The sequence below is a fragment of the Nomascus leucogenys genome, chromosome 13 (genome assembly GCF_006542625.1).
Source record: "Nomascus leucogenys isolate Asia chromosome 13, Asia_NLE_v1, whole genome shotgun sequence".
In the NCBI taxonomy this organism is placed as follows: Eukaryota; Metazoa; Chordata; class Mammalia; order Primates; family Hylobatidae; genus Nomascus; species Nomascus leucogenys.
The window spans coordinates 35,509,774-35,536,070 of NC_044393.1; the positions used below are offsets into that span (position 1 = coordinate 35,509,774).

The following is a 26,297-nucleotide window of genomic DNA, read 5'->3' on the forward strand; positions in this document are numbered from 1 at the left end:
GAAGCGGAAGTGCCGGCCTGGAGCCCGCTCTAGGTGGGTGTCCCCTCGGTGCTTCCCAGCTGCGGTCTGCACCAGCCATGGACTGCTACACGGCGAACTGGAACCCACTCGGGGACTCCGCCTTTTACCGGTGAGCTGCCCCGCCCTCCCGCCCACGGCCTGGCTTACCCTGTTCGCCCGCCGGCTGGAGTCTCCCGGCGGCGCTCGCCCCCGTCACTACTGGCGCTGGGGTCCGCCCCGCGCCGGCTCTCCCCGGGCGTCTGCCACTTAGCGCACAGCCGCCTTTGGGCAGGGAGTCGGGCCTTCCCCTGCTCCAGAAAAGGAAACTGAGGCAAGCACAGTGGTAACCCCGAAGCCCAGGTCTATTAGCGTCCGGAAAGATGCTCAGATCTCGCTGAGGCAGGCAGCTCGCGGGTGACAGCGAGTGCCCAGTCTCCTGCCGGAAAGTGCTGCTGAAGTCAGACCACAGGGGCGCTCCGAGGGGGGCGGGATCGCACGGCGGGCGGCGTAACAGTGCTGACCAAGGCTGGGAAAAGGGGGCGAGTCGTCCGTGAATCCCGGAACAGCGGAAGTGGGAACCCCTGGGTTAGGGCAGCCCTCCCATGGGAGTTGTAGAGTCCTAAACCACGGATCTTTCTAAAGTGTAAACCGGTTACATCGTTACCCAGATTAGGATTTTCCCATAGCTTCCCTAATTAGGAAAAACTACGAACTTCTCGTGGAACATCTGTCTATAAGGCAGCCCGTTTGTCTCTCCAACCTCATCTACCGCTCTCCTACCCAAATCTTGCGTTCCAGCTGCGCAGAATTACAAGGCCCTAACCAGTCTGCAGTTTTTGTGGATACTGCCATTTCTCTCTTTATCTCACTGAAGAATTTTGCGCATCCTTCAGGACTTAGTTCAAGGGTTCTTTCTGAAACTGTGCCTGATTCTCCCCCAATAGAATCTTGTGGGCCTCACTGGGCCCAGTGCTAAGGTCTGTTAGATATGGCCTATTTGTATATTTAGGCGACATTTGTATAGGTTTCTTCTGCTAAACCAGGCTCCTTCAGGGCTGAAAGCATTTTTTTTTTGACAGTCTTCCTCTGTCGCCCAGGCTGGAGTGCAAGGGCACTCGGCTCACTGCAACCTCCGCCTCCCGGGTTCAAGGGATTCTCCTGCCTCAGCCTCCCGAGTGGCTGAGACTGCAGGCCCCCGTCACCACGCCCGGCTAATTTTTGTATTTTTTGGTAGAGGTGGGGTTTCACCATGGTGGCCAGGCTGGTCTTGAACTTCTGACCTTAAGCAATCTATCCACCTTGGCCTCCCAAAGTACTGGGATTGCAGGCGTGAACCACGGATCCCGGCCAAAAGCATGTTTCTTGCTTCTCTTTATCACCAGTGCATATTTAGAATAGTGCTTGCTATGTAATAATTACCTGTTAAAGTTTTTTAAAAATATTTTACTGGGCCAAGCTTTGTGGCATGTGCCTATAGTCCCAGCTACTGGAGAGGCTGAGGCAGGAGGATCACTGGAGCCTAAAAGTTTGAGGGTGTAGGGACTGGTGATAGAACCTGTGAATAGCCACTGCACTCCAGCCTGGGCAACATAGCATATTCCCTCTGAAAAATTAAAAATATTATTTTAGGCCGGGCACAGTGGCTCATGCCTGTAATCCCAGCACTTTGGGAGGCCGAGGTGGGCAAATCACTTGAGGCCAGGAGTTTGAGACTAGCCTAACCAACATGGTCAAACCCTGTCTCTACAAAAATTAGCCAGGCATGATGGCAGGTGCTTGTAATCCCAGCTACTTGGGAGGCTGAGGCAGGAGAATCGCTTGAACCCGGGAGGTGGAGGTTGCAGTGAGCTGAGATAGCGACATTGCATTCTAGTCCAGGCAACAGAGTGAGACTCCGTCTCAACAAACATATATATATATGTTATTGCAAGTAAAGATCACAAAGACATTGCATGGGGGTCTTACTTAAATAGAAGACGTTTGTGCTAACGAAACTATACCATTCTCATTGACATACTAAAAGTTTTAGATGTAATTTTTGGTACCTAATGTGATATACTTCCTAGATGGACAAGTGCCCTGTGGCAGTTTTTAGAGACCTGTTGCATTTGTTGTTTATTTATAATTCTCTCTTAGAAATATGCCTGTGCAATTGGCCTAGTGCGGTGGCTCACGCCTGTAATCCCAGCACTTTGGGAGGCTGAGGCAGGCAGATCACGAGGTCAAGAGTTCGAGATCAGCCTGGCCAACATGATGAAACCCCGTCTCTACTAGAAATACAAAAATTTGCTGGGCGTGGTGGCACGCACCTGTAATTCCAGCTACTCGGGAAGCTGAGGCAGGAGAATTGCTTGAACCTGGGAGGTGGAGGTTGCAGTGAGCCAAGATCGCACCACTGTACTCCAGCCTGGGCAACAGAGCAAGACTCCGTCTCCGGGGAAAAAAAAAAAGAAAAGAAATATGCCTGTGCAATATGAAAAAATTGCAAAAACTTCGTTAAAAATCCATAAAATCAGTAGGAAATGATTTCAACTTGTTTCTGCTCAGAAGGGATATCAGCTGACAAAGGTAGCCATGTCATTTAGTATTTACACACCAGCTAGTTGATACGACATTCACTCTTAAAATATCAACTTTACTTGTATTATTTTGAAGATACCTGTTGCTTACCCAGGCTTATTAAATCAAAGAGTACTGCAGACATTGACCTCATTACCACAGAGCTCTTATTTATCAGATGTAGTCTTTGCTTTGTTAACATGTTAATAAGGTTTTAAAAGAATGTATGTGTTGGGTGCATGCCACAGACACAACCTGAATGATTAACCTACTCTTACCTGTGGTGTACTGCCAGAAAGGATTAGGGGTCTAAGGCTTGCTGGGGAGGATATTTATGTTTTAAGTTGCTAACAGCTATTAAGCTTTTCTTATGTACTACACATGCTAAGTACTTTATGTGTTTTAACTTGCTTAAGCCTTACAATCCTAGGAGGTAGGTACCATCTTACTGATGAGGAAGCTGAGGCACAGAGAGGCCAGGTTATAGAACTAGTGACCAGGTTATACAGCTATTGAGTAGTGGAGTCAGGCTTTGAACCCAAACGGGTTCTAGACCTCTGTTAAAAAATAGGGTTTTGGGGGTGGGCAGGTTAACAGGAAAATATAAGAACATGTTTCACCTTTTCCACCAGAATAGAAATGCTTTAAGAGCAAGTACTTAGTTTTGTTCATACATGTGCCTAGCTTTATGCATAGGCAGGACTTGATACATGTCTGAGTCAGTGAATGAGTGATAAAACAGGTGGCAGACATTGCATTTCAAGTCCTATCTGCCTGACAGGATTCTTTTGCATTGGGAGTAGTATTCTGGAGAACCCACTCAATTTGGGAAGGCAAGGAGGAGAAACGGTGACCAGTTCTTATGGGACGCCAGAAGTTAAGCCATTTTTTTAATCCTAAAAATGCAACTTGGGCTAATCTAATTAATTAATTTGTCCCATCCCTTTGGCAGGCTGAGCCAGTATGATAAAACAGATGTGGAAGGGTTCTGCCTGCCGTCATAGAGCTTACAGCCAGCAGGTGAGACAGTTGATAATCACTCAGTATTTGTTTGATCATAATCACTATAAAGAGGTATAGGAGCAAATAACCTAAGAGAACATGTTACAGACTCCGGGAGTCAAAGGTAGAGAAGACACTCTGAAAGAAGTAATAATACCCTATCCAGGGGATGAGTAGATTTAGGTGCAGGAAGTGGGATGGAGGTGGAGAAGAGCATATACACAAAAGTCTTGAGGCAGGAAGGACTGAGGCATGCACAGTGACCTAAAGAGAACCAGTGTGGTGGATGAAGTTGATGCCCTTTGTGTAGGGGTCACACCCTGCAGAGACGTGTAGACCACCGTTATCTGAAGAACGATGGGAAGCCTCAATTAAAGGATCTTAACAAAAGGGTGATGTAATTGGATTTGCAAGGGGTGTGTGTGTGTGTGTGTTTTATGTTCCTTTTGTAGGCAATGCTGGGGAAAAGTTGGAAGGAACAAGCAAAATAGAAGCAAGGGAGATGGTTAGGAGCCTGATGGAACAGACCAGGAAAAAGTTGAGGATGGCCAGTACTAGGGGTGGTGATGGTGGAGGTGGAGAGAAGGGGCCAGTCTCAGAGATTTAGAGGTAAAGTGGAAGAAATTCGTAATGGTTGCACTTAGTGGGGAGGAAGGAGAGCAAGGAATCAAGCATGACTTGGATTTGGGGCTTAAATAAAATCATGAGAAAGGACGAGTGAGTTTGGCAGGGAAGGAGGTGAGCTTGGTTCTAAACACATTGAGTTTCAGGTACTAAGAAGCATCTTGTGGTAAAAGAAAGGAGAGTTAAGATACATTATAAACTCCTGAAATTATTTTTGGAAGGGAGGGCAACTATTTAAGTAGTTATATTTTTGTTTCATTTTGTTTTTTTATATATAAACATGAACTTTAAAAAAAAAAAAAATCAGCTGTGTGTAGTGGCACGCGCATGTAATCCCAGCTACTTGGGAGGCTGAAAAAAAAATGAACATTTTAAAACATTGTGGTTAAATATACATGATATAAAATTTACTCTCTTAACCATTTTTGAGTGTACCCTTTAGTAGTGTTAAGTATATTCACGTTGTTGTGCAACCAGTCTCCAGAACTTTTTCATCTTGCGAAACTGAAATTCTATACCTTCAAACAACTCCTCATTTCTTCCTTCCTCCAGCCTATGGCAACCACCATTCTATTTTCTGTCTCAGAATTTGACTACTCTAGACTCCTTATGTAAATGGAGTCATACAGCACTTATCTTCCTGTGACTGGCTTATTTCACTTAGCAAATATCTTCAAGGTTTATCCATGTTATAGCATGTGTCAGAATTTTCTTCCTTTTCGAGGCTGAATAATATTCCATTGTATGCATATACCACATTTTGCTTATCCATTTCATCTTTCCATGGACACTTGGGTTGCCGGTAGCCCTTGGCTATTATTGTGAATAATCTGCTATGAATGTGGGTCTACAAATATCTCTTCAATATTTTCTGTACTCCGCTTTTTTTTTTTTTTTTTTTTTTTGAGATGGAGTCTCGCTCTGTTGCCCAGGCTGGAGTGCAGTGGCGCAATCTCAGCTCACTGCAACGTCTGCCTCCTGGGTTCAAGTGATTCTCCTGCCTCAGCCTCCTGAGTAGCTGGGATTACAGGCGCCCACCACTGCGCCTGGCTAATTTTTGTATTTTTAGTAGAAATGGGGTTTCACCATGTTGGCCAGGCTGGTTTTGAACTCCTGACCTCAGGTGATCTGCCTGCGTTGGCCTCCCAAAGTGCTGGGATTACAGGCATAAGCCACTGCACCTGGCCTCTGTACTCCACTTTTAATTATTTTGGGTATATATCCAGAAGTGGAATTGCTGGATCATATGGTAATTCTATGTTTACTTTTTTCCATAGCAGCTGATGTACCATTTTACATTCCCAGCAACAATGCCCAGGAGTTCTTTAGTAATATATGTTTTTGAGACAGGCTGGAAACAAGGGATTGCAGGAGTGACAGTGAACTCTCTTTAGGGCCTGGGATTTGGGAATTAACATGCATCTTCCTCCCTAATGGTCTGATATCTTAGCTTGGACAGGCTGGAGATCATCTATTTTCACTCAAGGGTCTTCTCACACCCCAGTAGACCATGCTTCTCCAGCAGTTCAGCTGCCCTGCCACAGGAATTTCCTCACTATTTCCAGCAGGGGACTGGAATTGAGGCTACCAGTACCTAACTACATCCTTAGGTTTAACGATTTCCTGGTATTCGATTCCAAGGTCCATTTACTGCTGCTGAGATACCCACTTCTGGGACCTAGGAGTGGAGCAGAAAGATGGGGCTGGCCTTCCTCACTAAGAGTGTGGCCTCTCTTCACAGAGTCCTCACCCTTAGGCTTTTCTGAGAAGCTGCCCTTCACTCTGCCCATCCATACCCTGTGCTACCCTCCAGGCACAGTTTGAGTCACTTCACTGTCCTCTAGAAGCCCACTTTACCTCTAAGGCTTCAGGATGTGGTTTATACGTTATTGCTCTTCACTCCCTGACCTTTACTTTTGTACCCCTTTAGGGGGTCCATTGTGTCTCCTTCCCACCTGGTCTGTGTCGCTGCCGACCTCCTTGACCAACTGCATTGCTCCCTGATTGCTGTTTTAGCCCACAGCCTCCTAGGCATCCCAGCTCTTGCCACCTTCCAGGGAGACTTAAGTGGCCACCTGGCTTCATGGTTCTATGACCTCTACTCAAGTGATTTTATCCATCTCACCCACCTCCTCCCTGGATCCCACCCCACCCTTGTGCTCATCCAGAACTGCTCTACCTCTGAAATGCTAAATTCAAACTGCCCTTTTTTTTAAGATGGACTCTTGCTCTGTCGCCAGGCTGGAGTGCAATGGCATGATCTCGGCTCACTGCAACCTCCGCCTCCCGGGTTCAAGCAAATCTCCTGCCTCAGCCTCCCGAGTAGCTGGGATTACAGGCATGCGCCACCACACCCAGCTAATTTTTGTATTTTTAGTAGAGACGAGGTTTCACCATGTTGGTGAGGATGGTCTCGATCTCCTGACCTCGTGATCCGCCTGTCTTGGCCTCCCAAAGTGCTGGGATTACAGGCGTGAGACACCGCGCCCGACCCCGCTCCCTCTCTTACCATAAGCTCCTGTCTGCACCGATACTCTAATACCTCCCCATGATATACCCATCCTTCAGCCTCCTCAGGATCCTCATTCATGGAGCCCTCTGTTCTCTTGGTGTCTACATGCAGAACCCCCTTTTGTAGATGTTTCCCTCTCTGTCCACCTTAGAGTACAGCCACAGTCAGTTGCTTCAGTTTTTTTCTTGCCCTTTCCCTAGCAACCTTGATCCTTTGTCCTTTGGTTACCCCTGCACGGTGCAGAACCGCCTTCCAGTGCACCAGCCTCTCACCACCTCTGTACATGTACCCAGGCTGATGAGCACTGCCATGAGGTTCACACAGCAGGCAGATTGGGACTGCTACACATCCACAGGCACCAAACCCAACTGGGGTCCCACAATCCTATTATATGGAGTCAGCCTGCATTCACTCACCACAAGGGCTCTACTTCTATTTATTTTTTATTTTACTTTTAATTTTTTAGAGACAAAGTCTCACTTTATCACTCAGGCTGGAGTGCAGTGGTGCAGTCTTGGTTCACTGCAGCCTCGACCTCTTGGGCTCAGGTGATCCACCCACCTCAGCCTCTCAAAGTGCTGGGATTACAAGTGTGAGCCACCGTGCCTGTCTGAAGCAACATTTTTGTAAGGTTGTTATCAGGTGTAATAGTGAGCAGAGCCACTCCCACTTCCACCTCTTGAATCTAGGCCCCAAATGGAGGAGATAACACCATATAATCATCTCTGATTAAAAGCATAGGCTGTAGCCTATAAGAAAGAACCCCACCCTTTTAAGGACATTGTCTTGCAATTGGTGCTATAACCAAGTTGTCAGTAAATTTAGGTCAGCCACTTGTGAGTGATGGGGTATAGGGTAAGGCCAATTGATCCCATGGCTGTGAGCCCACTGCTACCTTTCTTTGCTATGAAATGAGGTCCTTGATTAGCTGCAGTGCTTTGCAGAATGCCACAATGCTGGATAGAGCATTCTGTAAATCCACAGATGGTGGGTGCTGGAAAACACATTGCAGACAGGAAAGGCAAATCCACATTCAGAATATGTATCTGTTCCAGTGGGGATAAGTCATTGCCCTCTCTGAAATGGAAGAGACCCAATATAATCAACTTGTAGGCTGGTTCCTCTGGGAATGGTGCCATATTGGTGTCACATATTGTCTTTGCTATTGGCAGCGTTACGTGGATTGGGAGGCTTCTAAGACAGCTACCCCAAGTTAGGTTAGCAGGGCTTTCAAGGAAAAGCTAGTCTTGGAAACAGGAAGGCTTCCCTCTGGTAAGGGAAGCTCAGAATGACCTGGGAGTTCAAAATCGTCAGTTTCATGTGGATCTAACCAGATATCCCTCTTCCAAGTTTCAGGATCTCATTGTTTCCTATCAGTACCCTAATTTTCACATGAGAAATGGTGCGATTGGGGGAATTCAACTGTTATAATTCAACAACTCACCCAAATTTGTGTTTGATTTTCAGCAATAGCAGCTATGTGGCTACAGGGAATAAGATTCTTTTTTTTTTTTTTTTTTTTTTTGAGGCGGAGTTTTGCTCTTGTTGCCCAGACTGGAGTGCAATGGCATGATTTTGGCTCACTGCAACCTCTGCCTCCTGGGTTCAAGTGATTCTTTTGTGTCAGCCTCCTGAGTAGCTGGGATTACAGGCATGCACCACCACGCCCAGCTAATTTTGTATTTTTAGTAGAGACAGGGTTTTTCCATGTTGGCCAGGCTGGTCTTGAACTCCTGACCTCAGGTGATCTGCCCGCCTCTGCCTCCCAAAACGCTGAGATTACAGATGTGAGCTACTGCACCCGGCTGAAATAAGATTTTTTTTGGTGGGGGGCGCTGTTAGAGAAGCCTTCTGCTTCTCAGAACGTGACTCAAGCTGAATGTTAACAGACCAGAGATCACTTTCTCTTTGTAAATGTTCAAGTGCACTTACAACAATCCATCCCATGCCACCATCTATAAAGTCATCATTACTGCCACACTGGCAAATATAGAAGTCGCTCCTACAGCACATGTTTCAGTTACCATTTCACCACAGTAAACTGCAGGCTTGATGAATTGTGATGCAAGTGCATACAATGGGTTATAGCATCAGTTGTCCATTGACAAAGAGCTCAACACCAAGCCAGTTCCCAAATCCCATCTTTAGGGGGTCTATCTTCTGGGACTGTTCCTTCTATACCAAGTCTCTACCAGTCTGGGTCCAGTCAGAAGACTTAACATGGAAAGTTTAACATAAAGAATTATTGGCCTGGTGCAGTGGCCCATGCCTGTAATCCCAACACTTGGGGATGCCAATGCTGGTGGGTCAACTGGGGTCAGGAGTTCCAGACCAGCCTGGCCAACATGGCGAAACCCCACCTCTAATAAAAATACAAAAAATTAGCCAGGCGTGGTCGCGGGCGCCTGTAATCCCCAGCTACTTGGGAGGATGAGGCAGGAGAATTCCTTGAACCTCGGAGGCAGAGGTTGCAGTGAGCCCAGATTGCGCCACTGCACTCCAGCCTGGGCAACAAGAGCGAAACTCTGTCTCAAAAAACAAAACAAAAAGGCCAGATGCAGTAGCTCATGCCTGTAATCCCAGCACTTTGAGAGGCCGAGGTGAGTGGATCATGAGGTCAAGAAATTGAGACCATCTGGCCAACGTGGTGAAACCCCATCTCTGCTAAAAATACAAAAATTATCTAGGTGTGGTGGTGTGCACCTGTAGTCTCAGCTACTTGGGAGGCTGAGGCAGGAGAATCGCTTGAACCTGGGAGGTGGAGGTTGCAGTGAGCCAAGATTGTGCCACTGCACTCCAGCCTGGCAACAGAGCAAGACGCCATCTCCAAAGAAAAGAAAAAGAAAAAAATTATTTAACTGTGATAAAGGAGTATATGATATGGCTGGACATGGTGGCTCACGCCTGTAATCCCAATACTTTGGGAGGCCATGGCAGGCAGATCACACAAGCCCAGGAGTTTGAGACCAGCCTGGGCAACATGGTGAAACCCCATCTCTACAAAAAAAAAAAAAAAAAAAAAAATTAGCTGGGCATGGTGGTGCACACCTGTAGTCCCAGCTACTCAGGAGGCTGAGATGGGAGAGTCACCTGAGCCCTGGGAGTCATGGCTACAGTGAGCCAATCACACCACTGCACTGTAGCCGCACGATAGAGTAAGACTGTCTCAAAAAAAAAAAAAAAAGTATGAGATATAAGAACATTTTATGATAGCCTGGGGCCAAGGAAGAGTACCCAAGGAATGACAAACTTGGAAGAGGGAGCCTGTCTTCAGGCTAGGGTTCAGACCTCATTGGAAAAATACAGTTGCAGCCCACTGGATGGCAGAGAAGTTGGTTTGCCTAGGTTAGAGCTAGTCTATAATACCAGACAAGCAAGAAGCAACCCTCTGGGGCCACAAGGGATATGAAGACGTAGGCAAGCTGCAACTCTTAGCCTGGGGTGTTGGGTGTACAGTGTGAATGGGAGTGCTGGTGCAGGCAGGAGGCCTGCAACACACAGTGTCAATATGGCAAGCTAGGCCAGGCATGGTGGCTCACGCCTGTAATCCTAGCACTTTGGGAGGCACAGGTGGGCGGATCACCTGAGGTTGGGGGTTCAAGATCAGTCTGACCAACATGGAGAAACCCCATCTCTACTAACAATACCAGTTTGAGACCAGCCTGGCCAGCGTGGTGAAACCCCATCTCTACTAAAACTACAAAATTAGCTGGGCATGGTGGCACATGCCTGTAATCCCAGCTACTTGGGAGGCTGAGGCAGGAGAATTGCTTGAACCTGGGAGGCAGAGGTTGCGGTGAGCTGGTATTGCACCATTGCACTCCAGCCTGGGCAACAAGAGCAAAACTCCATCTCAAAAAAACAAAACAAAACAAAACAAAAAAACAGGTTGGGCACTGTGGCTCACGCCTGTAATCCCAACACTTTGGGAAGCTGAAGCGGGTGGATCACAAGGTCAGGAGATCGAGACCATCCTGGCTAACATGGTGAAACCTTGTCTCTACTAAAAATACAAAAAAAATTAGCTGGGTGTGATGGCAGGCGCCTGTAGTCTCAGCTACTCGGGAGGCTGAGGTAGGAGAATGGCGTGAACCCGAGAGGCGGAGCTTGCAGGAGCCGAGATTGTGCCACTGTACTCCAGCCTGGGCGATGGAGCAAGACTCTGTCTCAAAAAACCTGTGGCTGGACGTACAGGTGTGCAGAGGATGTTGGTGGAAACACTAGTGCACAGGCAGGATGCAGCCAGTGGCCAGGCATCTTGGTATAGAGAGGAAGTGGGGACCTGGTGTGGGCAGGAAGCCTGGAGTGCAGCGTCTGTCGAGACAGTTTGAGGTGATCTGGAAAGTGCTGCGATGTTGCTGAGGGACCATGCTTTATGGGTGCGTGGCTGGGGTGGAGCAGTACTAGATATTCTCACACCCTGACTGCTGGCTGACCACCAACACTGGAAGCACAGGAGGGCCCCCTCCTAGTGCAGTGTCCTTCCAGCGCCCTCTGCTGAGAAAGCTTAACATGCTCACTATAAAGGAGAAATGTTTAAAGGGATGCTGACCATTACCACAGAACATGGGTTAAAGGGTGAATTTGGAGCTGAGAGGCAATGCGTTGATAACTGGCATGCTAGATTTGTATGAATATCTATTTTCCTATCAGATGTTTTTTCACCCAATGATTTTAGTTATAGAATGTCAAAAGAAATGCATATGGGTTGTAAATTCAAATAATGCCAAAGTATATACAGACATACTTTGGAGATATTACGGGTTCAGTTCCAGACCACAACAATAAAATGAATATTGCAAAACACGTCACATGAATTTTTTTGGTTTCCCAGTCCATATAAAAGTTTTATGTTTACAGTATCCTGTAGTATATTAGGTGTGCAATAGCATTATGTCTAAACAAATGTACGTAACTTAAAAATACTTTATTGCTAAAATATGCTAGTGATTATCAGAGTCTTAAGCAATGTGTAGTATTTTTGGTGGTGGAGGGTCTTGCCTCAATAGTGATGACTACTAACTAATCTGAGTTGTGGTTGCTGAAGGTTAGGGTGGCTATCATAATTTCTTAAAACAACAATGAAGTTGCTACATCAGTGGGCTCTTGCTTTCATGAAAGATTTCTCAGTAGCATGCAATGCTGTCTGATAGCATTTTATCCACAGTAGAACTTTCAAAATTGGAGTTAATCCTTTCAAACCACACCGCTGCTTTATTAACTAAGTATATGTAATACTCTGAATCCTTTGTTGTCATTTCAACAGTGTTCACAATAGTAGATGCCATCTCAAGAAACCACTTTCAGCCGGGCATGGTGGCTCACACCTATAGGCCCAGCACTTTGGGAGGCCAAGGTGAGTGGAGCACTTGAGGCCAGGAGTTCAAAACCAGCCTGGCCAACATAGTGAAACCCTGTCTCTACTAAAAATACAAAAACTAGCTGGGTGTGGTGCTGGGTGCCTGTAATCCCAGCTACAGGAGGCCTAGGCAGGAGAATTGCTTGAACCTGGGAGGCAGACATTGCAGTGAACCGAGATCATGCCACTGCATTCCAGCCTGGGTGACAGAGCAAGACTCTGTCTCAAAACAAACAAACAACAACAACAACAAAAAACCCACTTTCTTTGCTCAACCATAAGAAGCAAATCCTTATTTGTTCAAGTACTGAGATTGAAGCAATTCAGTCGCATCTTCAGGCTCCACTTCTAATTCTGATTCTCTTGCTATTTCCACTACATCTGCAGAGACTTCTTCTACTGAAGTCTTGAACCCCTCAAAGTCATCCATGAGGATTGGAATCAACTTCTTCCAAACTCCTGTTAATGTTGATATTTTGACCTCCTCTCATGAGTCATAAGTGTATTTTATTTTTATTTCTTTATTTTTTGGGACGAAGTCTCATTCTTTTGCCCAGGCTGGAGTGCAGTGGCATGATCTCGGCTCACTGCAACCTCCGTCTCCCAGGTTCAAGCGATTCTTCTGCCTCAGCTTCCTGATTAGCTGGGATTACAGGCACCCGCCACCACACCTGGCTAAGTTTTATATTTTTAGTAGACAGGGTTTCACCATGTTGGCCAGGCTGGTCTTGAACTCCTGACCTCAAGCGATCTGCCTGCCTCACCCTCCCAAAATGCTGGGATTACAGGTGCGAGCCACCGTGCCCAGCCATGAATCATAAGTGTTCTTAATGGCATCTAGAATGGTGACTCCTTTCCAGCTGAGATTGCACCACTGAAAATCTTTCCAGGCTTTCAATTTACTTTGTCCAGATCCATCAGAGGAATTACTAGCTATGGCAGCCGTAGCCTTATAAAATGTATTTCTAGGCTGAGCACGGTCGTGCACACCTGTAATCCCAGCACTTTGGGAGGCCAAGGTATAAGAATCACTTGAGGCCAGGATTTCAAGACCAGCCTGGCAACAGAGTGAGTCCCCGTCTAACACACACACACACACACACACACACACACACACACACACACAATCAATCTTTTAGCTAGATGCACTAGCATGCGCCAGTAGTCCTAGCTACTCAGGAGGCTGAGGCTGGAGGATCCCTTGAGTCCAGGAGTTTGAGGCTTCAAGGTTACAGTGAGCCATGATCACATCACTGCACTCCATCCTGGGCAACAGAGCAAGACAATGTCTTTCTAAAAACAAAACAAAAGAAAACAAAAAAAATGAGAGAGAGAAAGAAAAAAATGTATTTCTTATATAAGACTTGAAAATTGAGGCCAGGCGTGATGGCTGACATCTGTAATCCCAACACTTTGGGAGGCCGAGGCAGGCGAATCACTTGAGGTCAGGAGTTCGAGACCAGCCTGGTCAACATGGTGAAACCCTGTCTCTACTAAAGAAATAGAAAAATTAGCTGGGCATGGTGGTGCATGCCTGTAGTACCAGCTACTCAGGAGGCCGAGGCAGGATAATTGCTTGAATGCGGGAGGTGGAGGTTGCGTTGAGCAGAGATCGCACCATTGCACTCCAGCCTGGGCAACAGAGTGAGACTCCATCTCAAAAAAAAAAAAGAAAGAAAGGGAAAATTGAAATCACTCTTTCCTTGATCCATGAGCTGCAGAATGGATGTTGTGTTAGAAGGCATAAAGACAACATTAATCTCCTTGTACATCTCCATCAGAGTTTTTGGGGGACTAGATACATTGTCAATGAGCAGTAATTTTTTTTTTTTTTTTTTTTTTGAGATGGAATCTCGCTCTGTCACCCAGGCTGGAGTGCAGTGGTGCAATCTCGGCTCACCACAACCTCCGCCTCCTGGGTTCAAGTGACTCCTCTGCCTCAGCCTCCCGAGTAGCTGGGACCACAGGCACATGCCACCATGCCCAGCTGATTTTTGTATTTTTAGTAGGGATGGGGTTTCACCATATTGGCCAGGCTGGTCTCAACTCCTGACCTTGTGAACTGCCTGCCTCGGCCTTCCAAAGTGCTGGGATTACAGGCATGAGCCACTGCGCCTGGCCAATGAGCAGTAATGTTTTTAAAGGAATCTTTTTTTTTTTTTTTTTTTGAGCAGTGGGTCTCAACAGTGGGCTTAAAACATTTAGCAAACCATGCTGTGAACAATGTGCTGTCATCTAGGCTTTGTTATCCCATTTCTAGAGCACAGATAGAGTAGATTTAGCATAATTCTTAAGGGTCCTAGGCTTTTCAGAATGGTAAATGAGCATTGGTCTGAACTTAAAGTCACTAGCTGCATTAGGCCCCAACAAGAGTGTCAGCCCTGTCCTTACACACTTTGAAGCCAGGTGTTGACTTCTTTCTAGCTATGAAAGGTCTAGATGGCATCTTCTTCCAATATAAGACTGTTTTATGTACATTGAAAATCTGTTGTTTAGCCAGCCACCTTTGTCAATGATCTTCGCTAGATCTTCTGGATAACTTGCTGCAGCTTCTTTGTTAGCACTTGCTGCTTTACCTTGTGCTTTTATATTACAGAGATGGTTTCTTCCCTTAAACCTCATGAACAAACCTCTGCTAATTTCAAACTTCTGCAGCTTCCTCACCTGTCTCAGCCTTTATAGAATTTGAGAGTTAGGGCCTTGCTCTGGATTAGGCTTTGGCTTAAGGGAATGTTGTGATCTTATACATAGTTCACTTAAACTTTCTCCTTACCAGCAATAAGGCTACTTTGCTTTCTTATCATTCCTGTGTTCACTGGAGTAGCACTTTTAATTTCCTTCAAGAACTTTTCCTTTGCATTCACAACTTGGCTAACTGGCACACGAGGCCTAGCTTTTGGCCTGTCTTGGCTTTCAACATGCCTTCCTCACTAAGGTTATTCGTTTCTAGCTTTTGATTTAAAGTAAGAGATTTGCCACTCTTCTTTCACTTGAAGAGTTAGAGGGTTTTTAATTAGCCTAATTTCCACACTGTGTGTCTCAGGGAATAGGAAGGCCTGAAGAGAGAGAGAGAAACGATTGGGGAATGGCTCATTGGTGGAGCAGTCAGAATACATACAACATTTATCCGTTAAGCTCACCATCACGTATGGGTGCAGTTTGTGGCACCCCAAAACAATTATAGTAGTAACATCACTGATCACAGATCACCATATCAGATATAATAATAATGAAAAAGTTTGGAATATTGCAAGAATTACCAAATTGTGACACAGAGACATGAAGTGAGCACATGCAGTTGGAAAAATGATGCTGATAGATTTGCTTGACTCAGTGTTGCCACAAACCTTGTGGCCGGGCGCGGTGGCTCACGCCTGTAATCCCAGCACTTTGGGAGGCCAAGGTGGGCGCATCACTAGGTCAGGAGATCGAGACCATGGTGAAACCCCGTTTCTACTAAAAATACAAAAAAAAAATTAGCCGGGCATGGTGGCGGGCGCCTGTAGTCCCAGCTACTCGTGAGGCTGAAGCAGGAGAATGGCGTGAACCCGAGAGGCGGAGCTTGCAGTGAGCCGAGATCGCACCACTGCACTCCAGCCTGGGGGACAGAGCAAGACTCCGTCTCAAAAAAAAAAAAACCTTCAATTTGTAAAAATGCAGTAACTGCAAAATGCAATAGAGCAAAGTGCAACAAAATAATGTATGCTTGTATTATAAAAATGGACAGCTCCGCAGGTGTCTACCCCATCTACCACCCTCCCCAAAGGTAATCACTGTGTCTGGTTTAGTATGGAAGTCTCTTGAGTATTTTTCTGTATATTAACACTGAAGTAAAATAATGAAATCGCATTTATTGTGGTTCTTCCTATATGGCCCATGGTCTCGTTTCAAGTATCAATCTGCACCAATTGGAAATGCTATCTTTATTATTTGCTCAATTCTGAGATCTTTTCCTAGACTCCATCCTCTTCCATTGATCTATTTGCACACTCCTGTGCCAAAATAGTAGTTTTAATTAATTTTATATAGTGTGTGATATCTGGTATACATCTGTTCTCATATTTTCAAAATGTTCTTAAATATTTTGTAATATTTCCTCTTTCAGATGATCTTTTCCCCCATATGAACTTTTTTTTTTCTTTTTCTTTTTTTTTTTTTGAGACAGAGTCTCCCTCAGTCGCCCAAGCTGGAGTGCAGTGGCACAATTTTGGCTCACTGCAACCCCTGTCTCCCAGGTTCAAGCAATTCTCATGCCTCAGCCTCCTGACTAGCTGGGATTACAGGCATGTGCCACCATGCCCAGCTAATTTTGTATTTTTAGTAGAGATGGGGTTTCACCATGTTGGCCATACTGGTCTCGAACTCCTGACCTCAGGTGATCTTCCCACCTCGGCCTCCGAAAGTGCTGGGATTATAGGCGTGAGCCACTGCGCCCAGCCCCCCATTTGAACTTCAGAATCAGTTTGTGCATTACCCCTCCACGGGCCAGATAATTGGCAGAAGGTGTTTATTGGAATTCCTGTATATTTATAGATCATTTTGGATATTGCTCCATGTTTTCTATATCCTTGGAAAATACTTGATTTTGTAAAATTTTCATTAGATGTATTATTTGATATCTTATAGTTTATCGCCACCATGTTATTAGGATCTCTTAAAAGTTGTATTTCTTTTCTTTTTTTTTTTTTTTTTTTTTTTTTTTGAGATGGAGTCTCTCTCTGTCGCCCAGGCAGCTGGAGTGCAGTGGTACAATCTCGGCTCACTGCAACCTCTGCCTCCTGGGTTCAAGTGATTCTCCTGCCTTAGCCTTCTGAGTAGCTAGGATTACAGGCACCCACAACCATGCCTGGCTAATTTTTGCATTTTTATTTTTATTTTATTTATTTGTTTATTTATTTATTTATTTGTTGAGATAGAGTTTTGCTCTTGCTCCCCAGGCTGGAGTGCAGTGGCATGATCCTGGCTCACTGCAACTTCTGCCTCCTGGGCTCAAGCAATTCTCCTGCCTCAGCCTCCCGAGTAGCTGGGATTACAGGTGCCCGCCACCATGCCTGGCTAATTTTTGTATTTTTAGTAGAGACAGGGTTTCACCGTGTTGGCTAGGCTGGTCTCATACTCCTGACCTCAAGTGATCTGCCCACCTCACCTTGAAAAGAAAAAGATCTGTCCACCTCACCTTGGAAAAAAGATTGTATTTCCAATTGATTCTTGCTATGGTATGAAAATTTCTTGGTATAGAAAATAGATTGATTTTTGTTGATGACCCTATGCCCTTTGTGAGAGTCTCATATTCATTGTTCCCTAGACTACTTTGGGGTTTTTTTGGGTTTTTTTTGTTTGTCTGTTTGTTTTTTTTGAGACAGGGTCTCACTTTGTCACCCAGGCTGGAGTGCAGTGATGCTGTCTTGGCTCACTGCAGCCTCAACCTCCCAGGTTCAAGCGATCCTCCTGCCTCAGCCCCCCAAGTAGCTGGCATGCTACTTGTAACTACAGGCATGTGCCATCGCATGCAGCTAATTTTTGTATTTTTTGTAAAGACAGGGTTTCTCCATGTTGCCCAGGCCGGTCTCGGTCCACTGAGCTCAAGCAGTCTGCCCTCTTCGGCCCCCTAAAGTGCTCGGATTACAGGCATGAGCCACCTCACCCCTTACTTTGGATTTTCTAAGTAGACAATCACATTATTTGCAAATAGAAACAACTCTGGTCCTTCATCAAAATATAAACATCTCTTTATTTTTTTTTCTTAACTTATGTTGGCTAGAACCACAACAAAGATGTCAAATAGTAGGTAATGATGGGCATATGCCTGATCATTAATGAGAAGGTCCCTGAAATCATACTGGCTGAAATGCCCTTCTTAAACACTGTCTTCTCTTGGCGTCCTGGAATAGTACCCACTCCTTAGTCCCTTTTGCTACCCCTTTCCCCCCGCTCTTGAGGTATGATGACATACCTCAAGTTCCCTACTCCGACTTCCCATGCAGCACACACTCGGTGATCCATGAGCATTTCATATTGCAATTGTCTCATGCCTGGTTGTGATTTGTGATTTGGTTGCCTGCCATAAGCCAAGCATTGGCAGATTAACATCTCCAATCCAGGACTCCTCCCAGCACCATCTCACTGAAAAGCTCCTCTTGGATTTCTTTCAGGCACTGCTAACTCAGTACCTCTAAAACTAAGTTCATCATCAAAAAGCATAGAGCTGAACCCCTGGGTATAAAGCCCACACCCTGATTCATTAAGAACCAGAAATAGGCCAGGCACTGCAGCTCACATCTGTAATACCAGCACTTTGGAGGCCAAGGTAGGAGGATTGCTTGAGCCCAGGAGTTTGAGACCAGCCTGGGCAACATGGGGAGACTCCATCTCTACAAAAAATACAAAAATTAGCCAGGTGTGGTAGTGCACCCTGGAGTTCCAACTGCCCAAGAGGCTGAAATGGGAAGATCACTTGAGCTTGGGAGGTTGAAGCTGCAAAGAGCCATGATTGTGACACTGCACCTCAGCCTGGGCAACACAGTGAGACCCTCTCAAAAAAGAAGAACTAGAAATAGAAGAAAGGCTTTCTTCTCTGAGAGACCTTTTCTGAGAGTCTCATTTCCTGCTAAAGCTGGCCTGAGCCAGCCACTTCACTGTAGTTCATCTCAGTTTGTGCCTTGGATGTTGGCCACACAGCCTGCCTGGCTCAAGAGCTCCTGCCATCCTTGGACATTTGCCCCAAGAACCACATCCTTCCCTGCCAACACCCTCTGCTCCCTCGCCTGCTGTCCCTAGGCATGCATGTGGTCAGTTCACCCAACTTTCTGGTCATCACCCTCCTCCCTGCCTCTGGGGGTAGGGGGTGGAGGCCTCCTCTACGGCCTTGTGGAAGACAAATGGAGGCTTTAGGAATTCCTCTGGGGTTCACTCCATCCGGATGCAGGGTAATGAGGCTAATTTCTGCTCATCTCTTTGTGGGCAGGAAATATGAGCTGTACAGCATGGACTGGGACCTGAAGGAGGAACTCAGGGATTGCCTGGTGGCTGCTGCACCCTATGGGGGCCCCATTGGTATGTTGCCCCTCCACCACCACCTGCTCTGGGACCCTGGGATGAACTCAAGGTCCTTGACTCCTGGGGCCTTGCTGTCAGGTTGTTCTTGTTGCCACCCCCCACTCACCCTGCTGAGATGCTTTTACTTCTGGTTTTTATAGGCCTGCTTCACATGGGGTGGGGCCTGGGGAGCCAGGATGTGAGGCCAGCTTCACATGGGGTGGGCCTAGGGAGCTAGGACAGAAGGTCTATTCTCAAACTGCAGCACTGCTGAGGAACCCCTGGCGGAAGGAGAAAGCTGCCAGTGTGAGGCCAGTGCTCGATATATACTCTGCTTCCGGCATGCCTCTGGCCAGCCTGCTGGTGAGCACTTCTGACGGTCCCTGGGGCTCAGGGCTGGACAGGGTTTCCTCACCTGAGGACAGCCTCAGGAACCTCTCGCCCCTGCAGTGGAAGAGTGGACCCGTGGTGTCCCTGGGCTGGTCAGCTGAGGAGGAGCTGCTCTGTGTGCAGGAAGATGGTGCTGTACTGGTTTATGGGCTTCATGGTGACTTCCGGAGACACTTCAGCATGGGCAATGTAGGGGTCACAGAGGGCTGGGGAAGCGGGGTAGAGTTTATGACCCTGTGGCTCCCTTAACCCATGGCCCCCTTTCCCCAGGAAGTGCTCCAGAACCGGGTTCTGGATGCCCGGATCTTTCACACTGAGTTTGGTTCTGGAGTGGCCATCCTCACAGGGGCCCACCGCTTCACCCTCAGTGCCAATGTGGGTGACCTCAAACTCCGCCGGATGCCAGAGGTGCCAGGTAAGCCCTGACACTGCTGAGATAGCCAAGCAGTACCCACAGATGTGCCTCTAGTCTGTGAGACCCATAAAAACAGAAGCTGTGGCTAGAGACCCATAGAAGCAGAAACTGTGAGCCTTGGTCATCCTAACACTGTCCTTTTCCCTGGCCATAGTTCTGCAAAGTGCACCCTCCTGCTGGACTGCGCTGTGCCAGGACCGAGTGGCACACATTCTTCTGGCTGTGGGGCCCGACCTTTACCTCTTGGACCATGCAGCCTGCTCTGCAGTGGTAAGGGCCCTGAGTGGGAATGAAGTGGAGGGGCTGAGTTAGGCAATAGGAAGGCTCTGAAAAGTCAATATGTATCTGTCCCACCCCTACCCTGGCTCTGCCTCAGACGCCCCCTGGCCTGGCCCCAGGAGTAAGCAGCTTCCTACAGATGGCTGTCTCCTTCACCTACCGACACCTGGCACTCTTCACAGACACAGGCTACATCTGGATGGGGACAGCATCACTCAAGGTGTGATCCTGGGGCAACACAGGGGTACTGTGCCTTGGCCAGGGTACAAGATCTTTTGGAGATGCAGGGGGGGCTTTTCGACTAGAATGGTGACTGCTGGGACAGGGCCATGACATTGCACACACCATTTCAGGAGAAGCTATGTGAGTTCAACTGCAACATCCGGGCACCTCCAAAGCAGATGGTCTGGTGAGGATGGGGGTGTTATTGCTGGGGGTGTGGGTGAGACATAGCTTGCTTCCTGGGACGATCGGTTCCTTGATTCGTCATGTCTGCTGGCCAAGCCTAGTGGAGTTTGGATCTTACCTTCTCTGCCACAGCTTGAAGGAAAACATTGTCCTCTGTGGGCCACAGCTGCCTCGAGCTGAGGGCTCAAGGATACGAGGGAAGTGGAGGGGTCGGTGTACAGTCAGTGATGCAAGTGTATACAGGCTGTCCCGAGACAAAGGGTTGTGAGCAGCCCTGTGGGAGACATGGCCATCAGACAGTGTCTAGCCGGTGTGTATATGCTGCTCACAGGTGCAGCCGTCCTCGTAGCAAGGAGAGGGCCGTGGTGGTGGCCTGGGAAAGGCGGCTGATGGTGGTGGGCGATGCACCTGAGAGCATCCAATATCCTTGGAGGGCTGCCTGTGTGCGGAGGGAGGGGAGGGGAGGGTTCACCTGCCCCGTCCCATCTGTAGGTGCTCTTAGGAGCCTTAACCAAGCTCAGGTTTGTGCTGGATGAGGACTCCTACCTGGTGCCTGAGCTCGATGGGGTCCGCATCTTCTCCCGCAGCACCCACGAGTTCCTGCATGAGGTTCCAGGTGAGGCCTTCGCAAGGGCACCATGTAACCCAAGGCGGGGACTCCTCGGCACCCCAGCTGCCCTGGGCCAGTGCCACAGAGCAGGAATAGGGTGTTGAGGCAGGGCTGAGGGTTTCCCTGCCTTTCTCCCTCACTCACCAACTCCCTTCCCCAGCGGCCAGCGAGGAGATCTTCAAAATTGCCTCAATGGCCCCCGGGGCGCTGCTCCTGGAGGCTCAGAAGGAGTATGAGGTAAAGCCCTGGGCTTCTCTCCCAGTCCCAGGATGGTTCCTCCTGCCCCTGCCTTTGCGTGGGCATGTGTGAGCATAGCCAGGTGCCACCTGTCAAGAGAAGAGTTCAGGCAGGACACTGGTCTGGGCTGGGAGGGCTGGCTTAGGTAGACTGAAGAGACACTATGTCCTCCATGTGGTGTGATAGGGACGGGCAGGACATCCCCACTATCCCCACCTCCTATTGGGAGGAGTTCTCAAGGCCCTCCAGTGGCAGCTGTGGACTGATACGGGATGATGTCTGTGGGCACCTCAGGTGGATTGAGTGGGCTGAGGGAGTTGGGGCTCCAGCCTGTGCAGCTCCTCCAACCCAGCTTATTTGAACCACAACCCAGAATGGTTAGGGGCCAGATGTGGGAGTGTTCTCTGTCATGATGCCCTGGCTCTGGACTGCTCCCCACCAGAAAGAGAGCCAGAAGGCGGATGAGTACCTGCGGGAGATCCAGGAGCTGGGCCAGCTGACCCAGGCCGTGCAGCAGTGCATTGAGGCTGCAGGACATGAGCACCAGCCAGACATGCAGAAGAGTCTGCTCAGGGTTGGCCTGGATGGCCGGGCTGGGGAGGGCGGGGCTGGGAGGGGGTGGGATGGACAGCAGGGAAGCTCTCTCCTATCGCCCTCTGGCTCTTCTCAGGCCGCCTCCTTCGGTAAGTGTTTCCTGGACAGATTTCCACCCGACAGCTTTGTGCACATGTGTCAGGACCTGCGTGTGCTCAATGCTGTTCGGGACTATCACATCGGGATCCCGCTCACCTATAGCCAGTATCCCTGTGCACGCCAGAAGGGTACTTACAGCCAGGGGTGGCAGGGGAAGGGGCTAGAGATGCAGTCTGCAGGTACTTGGCAAGCAGGGCTTATTCTCCAACTGGATCCTTAACCGAGGAAAATAAAGATACAAGCAACTCACCATCCAGGTGCTGCTGGACAGGTAGGATAAGCCCAAGGGTGCAGTGAGGGGGCTGTCAGGGGGGTGGGCATTACAGCCTTGGGTGGGGTCTTACGGTCATTGCTCCTGACCTATCTAGGATGTGGGAGGCCTGATGTGCAGGCTGAGGCCACTCTGCTCCCTTTCTCCTCCACCTCACTTCTTGTATCCTTTATCCACCGGGTCTACTAGGCTTGTGTTGCGGAGACTTTACCCCCTGGCCATCCAGATATGCGAGTACCTGCGCCTTCCTGAAGTACAGGGCGTCAGCAGGATCCTGGCCCACTGGGCCTGCTACAAGGCAAGGATGTGGATGGGGTACAAGGGCATTTAGGGGATTCCAGGCCATGGTGAGGTGGAGGAAATAGAAAGTGTAGAACTGGGCTGGGCACGGTGGCTCATGCCTGTAATCCCAACACTGGGAGGCAGAGGCGGGCGAATCACCTGAGGTCAGGTGTTCGAGACAAGCCTGGTTAACATGGTGAAACCCCGTCTCTACTAAAAATACAAAATTAGCCGGGCATGGTGGCGCATGCCTGTAATCTCAGCTACCTGGGAGGCTGAGGCAGGAGAATCGCCTTCACCTGGGAGGCAGAGGTTGCAGTGAGCTGAGATTGCACTGCTGCACTCCAGCCTGGGTGACAGAGCAAGACTCTGTCTCAAAAAAAGAAAGAAAGAAAGGGGGCGGGGGAGGAGGAGGGAAAGAGAGAGAGAAAGAAAGAAGAAGGAAGGGAGGGAGGGAGGAAGGGAACTGAAGGGGTGGGTCCTAAGGGCTTGCAGGAGTGGAGAGTGAGGAGTGGCATTCAGATGTTTGTGACACCCCGCATCCCTTGCAGGTGCAACAGAAGGATGTCTCAGATGAGGATGTGGCTCGAGCCATTAACCAGAAGCTGGGGGACACGCCTGGTGTCTCTTATTCCGACATTGCTGCACGAGCCTATGGTTGTGGCCGCACGGAGCTAGCCATCAAGGTGTGGGTGCCCAGCCCTCCACAGACACTCTGATGTGGTTGTTCAGGGCCCCCATGCTAGCTCCTTCTCTCTGTGCCTTCCTTCTCACCTCACAGCTGCTGGAGTATGAGCCACGCTCAGGGGAGCAGGTACCCCTTCTCCTAAAGATGAAGAGGAGCAAACTGGCACTAAGCAAGGCCATTGAGAGTGGGGACACTGACCTGGGTGAGGGCAAGGCTGGGGGTCCCCTGGGCTAAGTGGGAGCCTGGCTGGAGTTCCCACTCCACCTTATTCTCCTGCAGTGTTCACGGTGTTGCTGCACCTGAAGAACGAGCTGAACCGAGGAGATTTTTTCATGACCCTTCGGAATCAGCCCACGGCCCTGAGTTTGTACCGACAGGTGTGTGTAGTGGGCAGGGTTGTGGTGGAGCCTTCTGAGCACTTGAGTTGGTCTTGCTGACTGATTGCCTGCCTGTGGCCCCAGTTCTGTAAGCATCAGGAGCTAGAGACGCTGAAGGACCTTTACAATCAGGATGACAATCACCAGGAATTGGGCAGCTTCCACATCCGAGCCAGCTATGCTGCAGAAGAGGTCTGAGATCCATGGGGCGTGTGGGGCATGTGGGCTAGGGCTGTTGGTCCAGTTCCTTCAGGAATCTAGGCCTTCATGTTGGGTGCATACTCCATCTGGTCCTCACTGTGAGGGAGACTCTGACGTGAGGCCAGGATGGGGGTTAGTGTCAGAGGAGCTAGCCATCCCTCTAGGACATCAGAGTAGTGCACCTAGCAGGCAAGGCTGACCCTGGTGACCCTGGGCACAGGGATGGGGGAGAAGACCGTAGCCTGGGTGAGGAGGGCCAGGGTCCTGCATGCTGTGAGTTCAGGCCTTCGTTCTTGTCTTTGTAGCGTATTGAGGGGCGAGTAGCAGCTCTGCAGACAGCCGCCGATGCCTTCTACAAGGCCAAGAATGAATTTGCAGCCAAGGTTTGGCCCACCTTTTTCTAAGAGCTTCCTCCTCTCCTGGTCTTCCCTCCTGGTCCCTCATCCCCATCATGCCTCATTATCCGGGTCCCCAGGCTACAGAGGATCAAATGCGGCTCCTACGGCTGCAGCGGCGCCTAGAAGATGAGCTGGGGGGCCAGTTCCTAGACCTGTCTCTACATGACACAGTTACCACCCTCATTCTTGGTGGTCACAACAAGCGTGCAGAGCAGCTGGCACGTGACTTCCGCATCCCTGACAAGAGGTAGGTGAGGGCCCAGGCTGCATGTGCGTCCCAAAACCACCTGCCTCTCCTGCAACACCTCCAAGCCCAGCTTTCCTGCAGGCTCTGGTGGCTGAAGCTGACTGCCCTGGCAGATTTGGAAGACTGGGAAGAGCTAGAGAAGTTTTCCAAGAGCAAGAAATCACCCATTGGCTACCTGGTGAGGCAGGGTCCTCCAGCCCACTTCCAGTGAGGGTGGTCTTCGGGAGAGAGGGCTAGGCATGGAGACAGATAGGATGGCCCATTCATGCTCCTGTTCAGCTGCCCGCATAATTAGCGAGTGCTTCCTGTATTCACATTTGTGGGCAGGCACCATCCCCTGTGTTGGGTGCACTGGAGGATGGGTCCAAGTTTGCCGGCAGATATTACAGGGAAGGAGAATGAGCTGCTTTCCCCAGGGAGGGCTACAGGGAGTACCATGTGCTGGAGGGAAAGTCTTGTTTGAGGAGGGTGGAGGGGGGACAGGGAGGGTGCATATGGGAGGCAGTGGAGATACTGAGGGCTGTTTTCTGTGGTGGGTAGTTCAGAGGTGTATAGAGCAGGTTTGAGAATGTCAGTCACAAGAGAACACAAGAAATGTGAGGGCTGGTGGCAGGAACGCCTGTTGCAAGGGGTAACGGTGGGTGGTAGAGCAGAAGCGTGGAAATACTTGGTCTCAAGGCTCTGACAGAGCTTTGGTTTAGGTGGTTTCTGCCGTAAGAATGTTGAGATCACAACTGTCTGTGCATGGGGGCTGGGAGTTTATATGTACTGATGGGCGTATACATATAGAATATATATGGATGATGTATCCATTGCACCTCTGCTCATAAGAGAGAGGACAGGAGGGCTGTGTGTTACCTTCTCCCTCCATCCGCTTCCTCTCCTCCAAGCCTTTTGTGGAGATCTGCATGAAACAACACAACAAATACGAAGCCAAGAAGTATGCTTCCCGCGTGGGTCCCGAGCAGAAGGTCAAGGCTTTGCTTCTTGTTGGGTGCGTCAACTGAGGGCCTGTGGGTGCTGAGTGGCTGAGCTGTGGGCTGGTGGGAGGCAGGGTTTGTGCCCTTGAGCAGCCCCAACACCACCTCCTCTCTTGCTCAAACCACAGCGATGTGGCCCAGGCTGCAGATGTGGCCATCGAACACCGGAATGAGGCTGAGCTGAGCCTCGTATTGTCCCACTGCATGGGAGCCACAGATGGGGCCACAGCTGACAAGATTCAACGGGCCAGGGCACAAGCCCAGAAGAAGTGAGGAGTCCATCCTGTACATCTTGAGCAAGGGGTTCCTCCCCTAGCACCTGGGCTTGGCAGAAGGGCCATAGTTCATCTAGCTCCTCCCCTAGAGCAATGCTGAGGAGGGGGGCGCTTGGTAGCAGGGCTGTCTGGTTTTAAATAAAGTTGGAACACTTTAGAGTGCTTGTCTTACACAGTCCAGCCTAAGCAAAGGCAAGCTCAAGACAGGATCCTCCCGACACCACAGCAAAACTCCATGTGTTCCATTGCGTTGGGACTGGAGGTGGGGGCTTCTCCAGCCATACTTGCAAGAAACGTGTCCTCTCCACAGTTAACAAGGAAAGCTTTCTCTAGCTCACAGCTCCTAGGAAGATTATAGGGAGAGATGGCACAAAACTTAAGCACCAGCTCACCAAGAACACACTGTAAAGCATTCTGTGTGTGTGCGTGTAAACACGCAAGAACCATGCTAAACA

The 26,297-nt window shown here is 48.9% G+C and overlaps 1 protein-coding gene across 4 annotated transcripts; it reads left to right on the plus strand.

Annotated features, from left to right (window-relative positions):
• The first annotated feature begins 4 nt into the window (after positions 1-4).
• On the plus strand, positions 5-26,297 carry VPS16 (VPS16 core subunit of CORVET and HOPS complexes). Of its 4 annotated transcripts, XM_030826502.1 has the most exons (24): positions 5-130; positions 19,021-19,109; positions 19,357-19,454; positions 19,542-19,670; positions 19,752-19,896; positions 20,051-20,166; positions 20,273-20,395; positions 20,529-20,584; positions 20,915-21,004; positions 21,105-21,199; positions 21,354-21,430; positions 21,873-22,004; positions 22,101-22,228; positions 22,359-22,394; positions 22,584-22,692; positions 23,228-23,362; positions 23,458-23,566; positions 23,644-23,741; positions 23,826-23,933; positions 24,248-24,325; positions 24,418-24,587; positions 24,669-24,765; positions 25,478-25,581; positions 25,696-25,999. In XM_030826502.1, exons 1-24 carry the CDS (start codon positions 78-80, stop codon positions 25,838-25,840), a joined length of 2,520 nt encoding a protein of 839 aa, XP_030682362.1. In that variant the 5' UTR covers positions 5-77; the 3' UTR covers positions 25,841-25,999. The 4 variants fall into 4 exon arrangements, with proteins under 4 accessions (XP_030682362.1, XP_030682361.1, XP_030682363.1 ...); XM_030826501.1 differs by having other exon boundaries at positions 21,873-22,228; XM_030826503.1 differs by lacking the exon at positions 19,357-19,454 and having other exon boundaries at positions 44-130; positions 21,873-22,228; positions 25,696-26,297.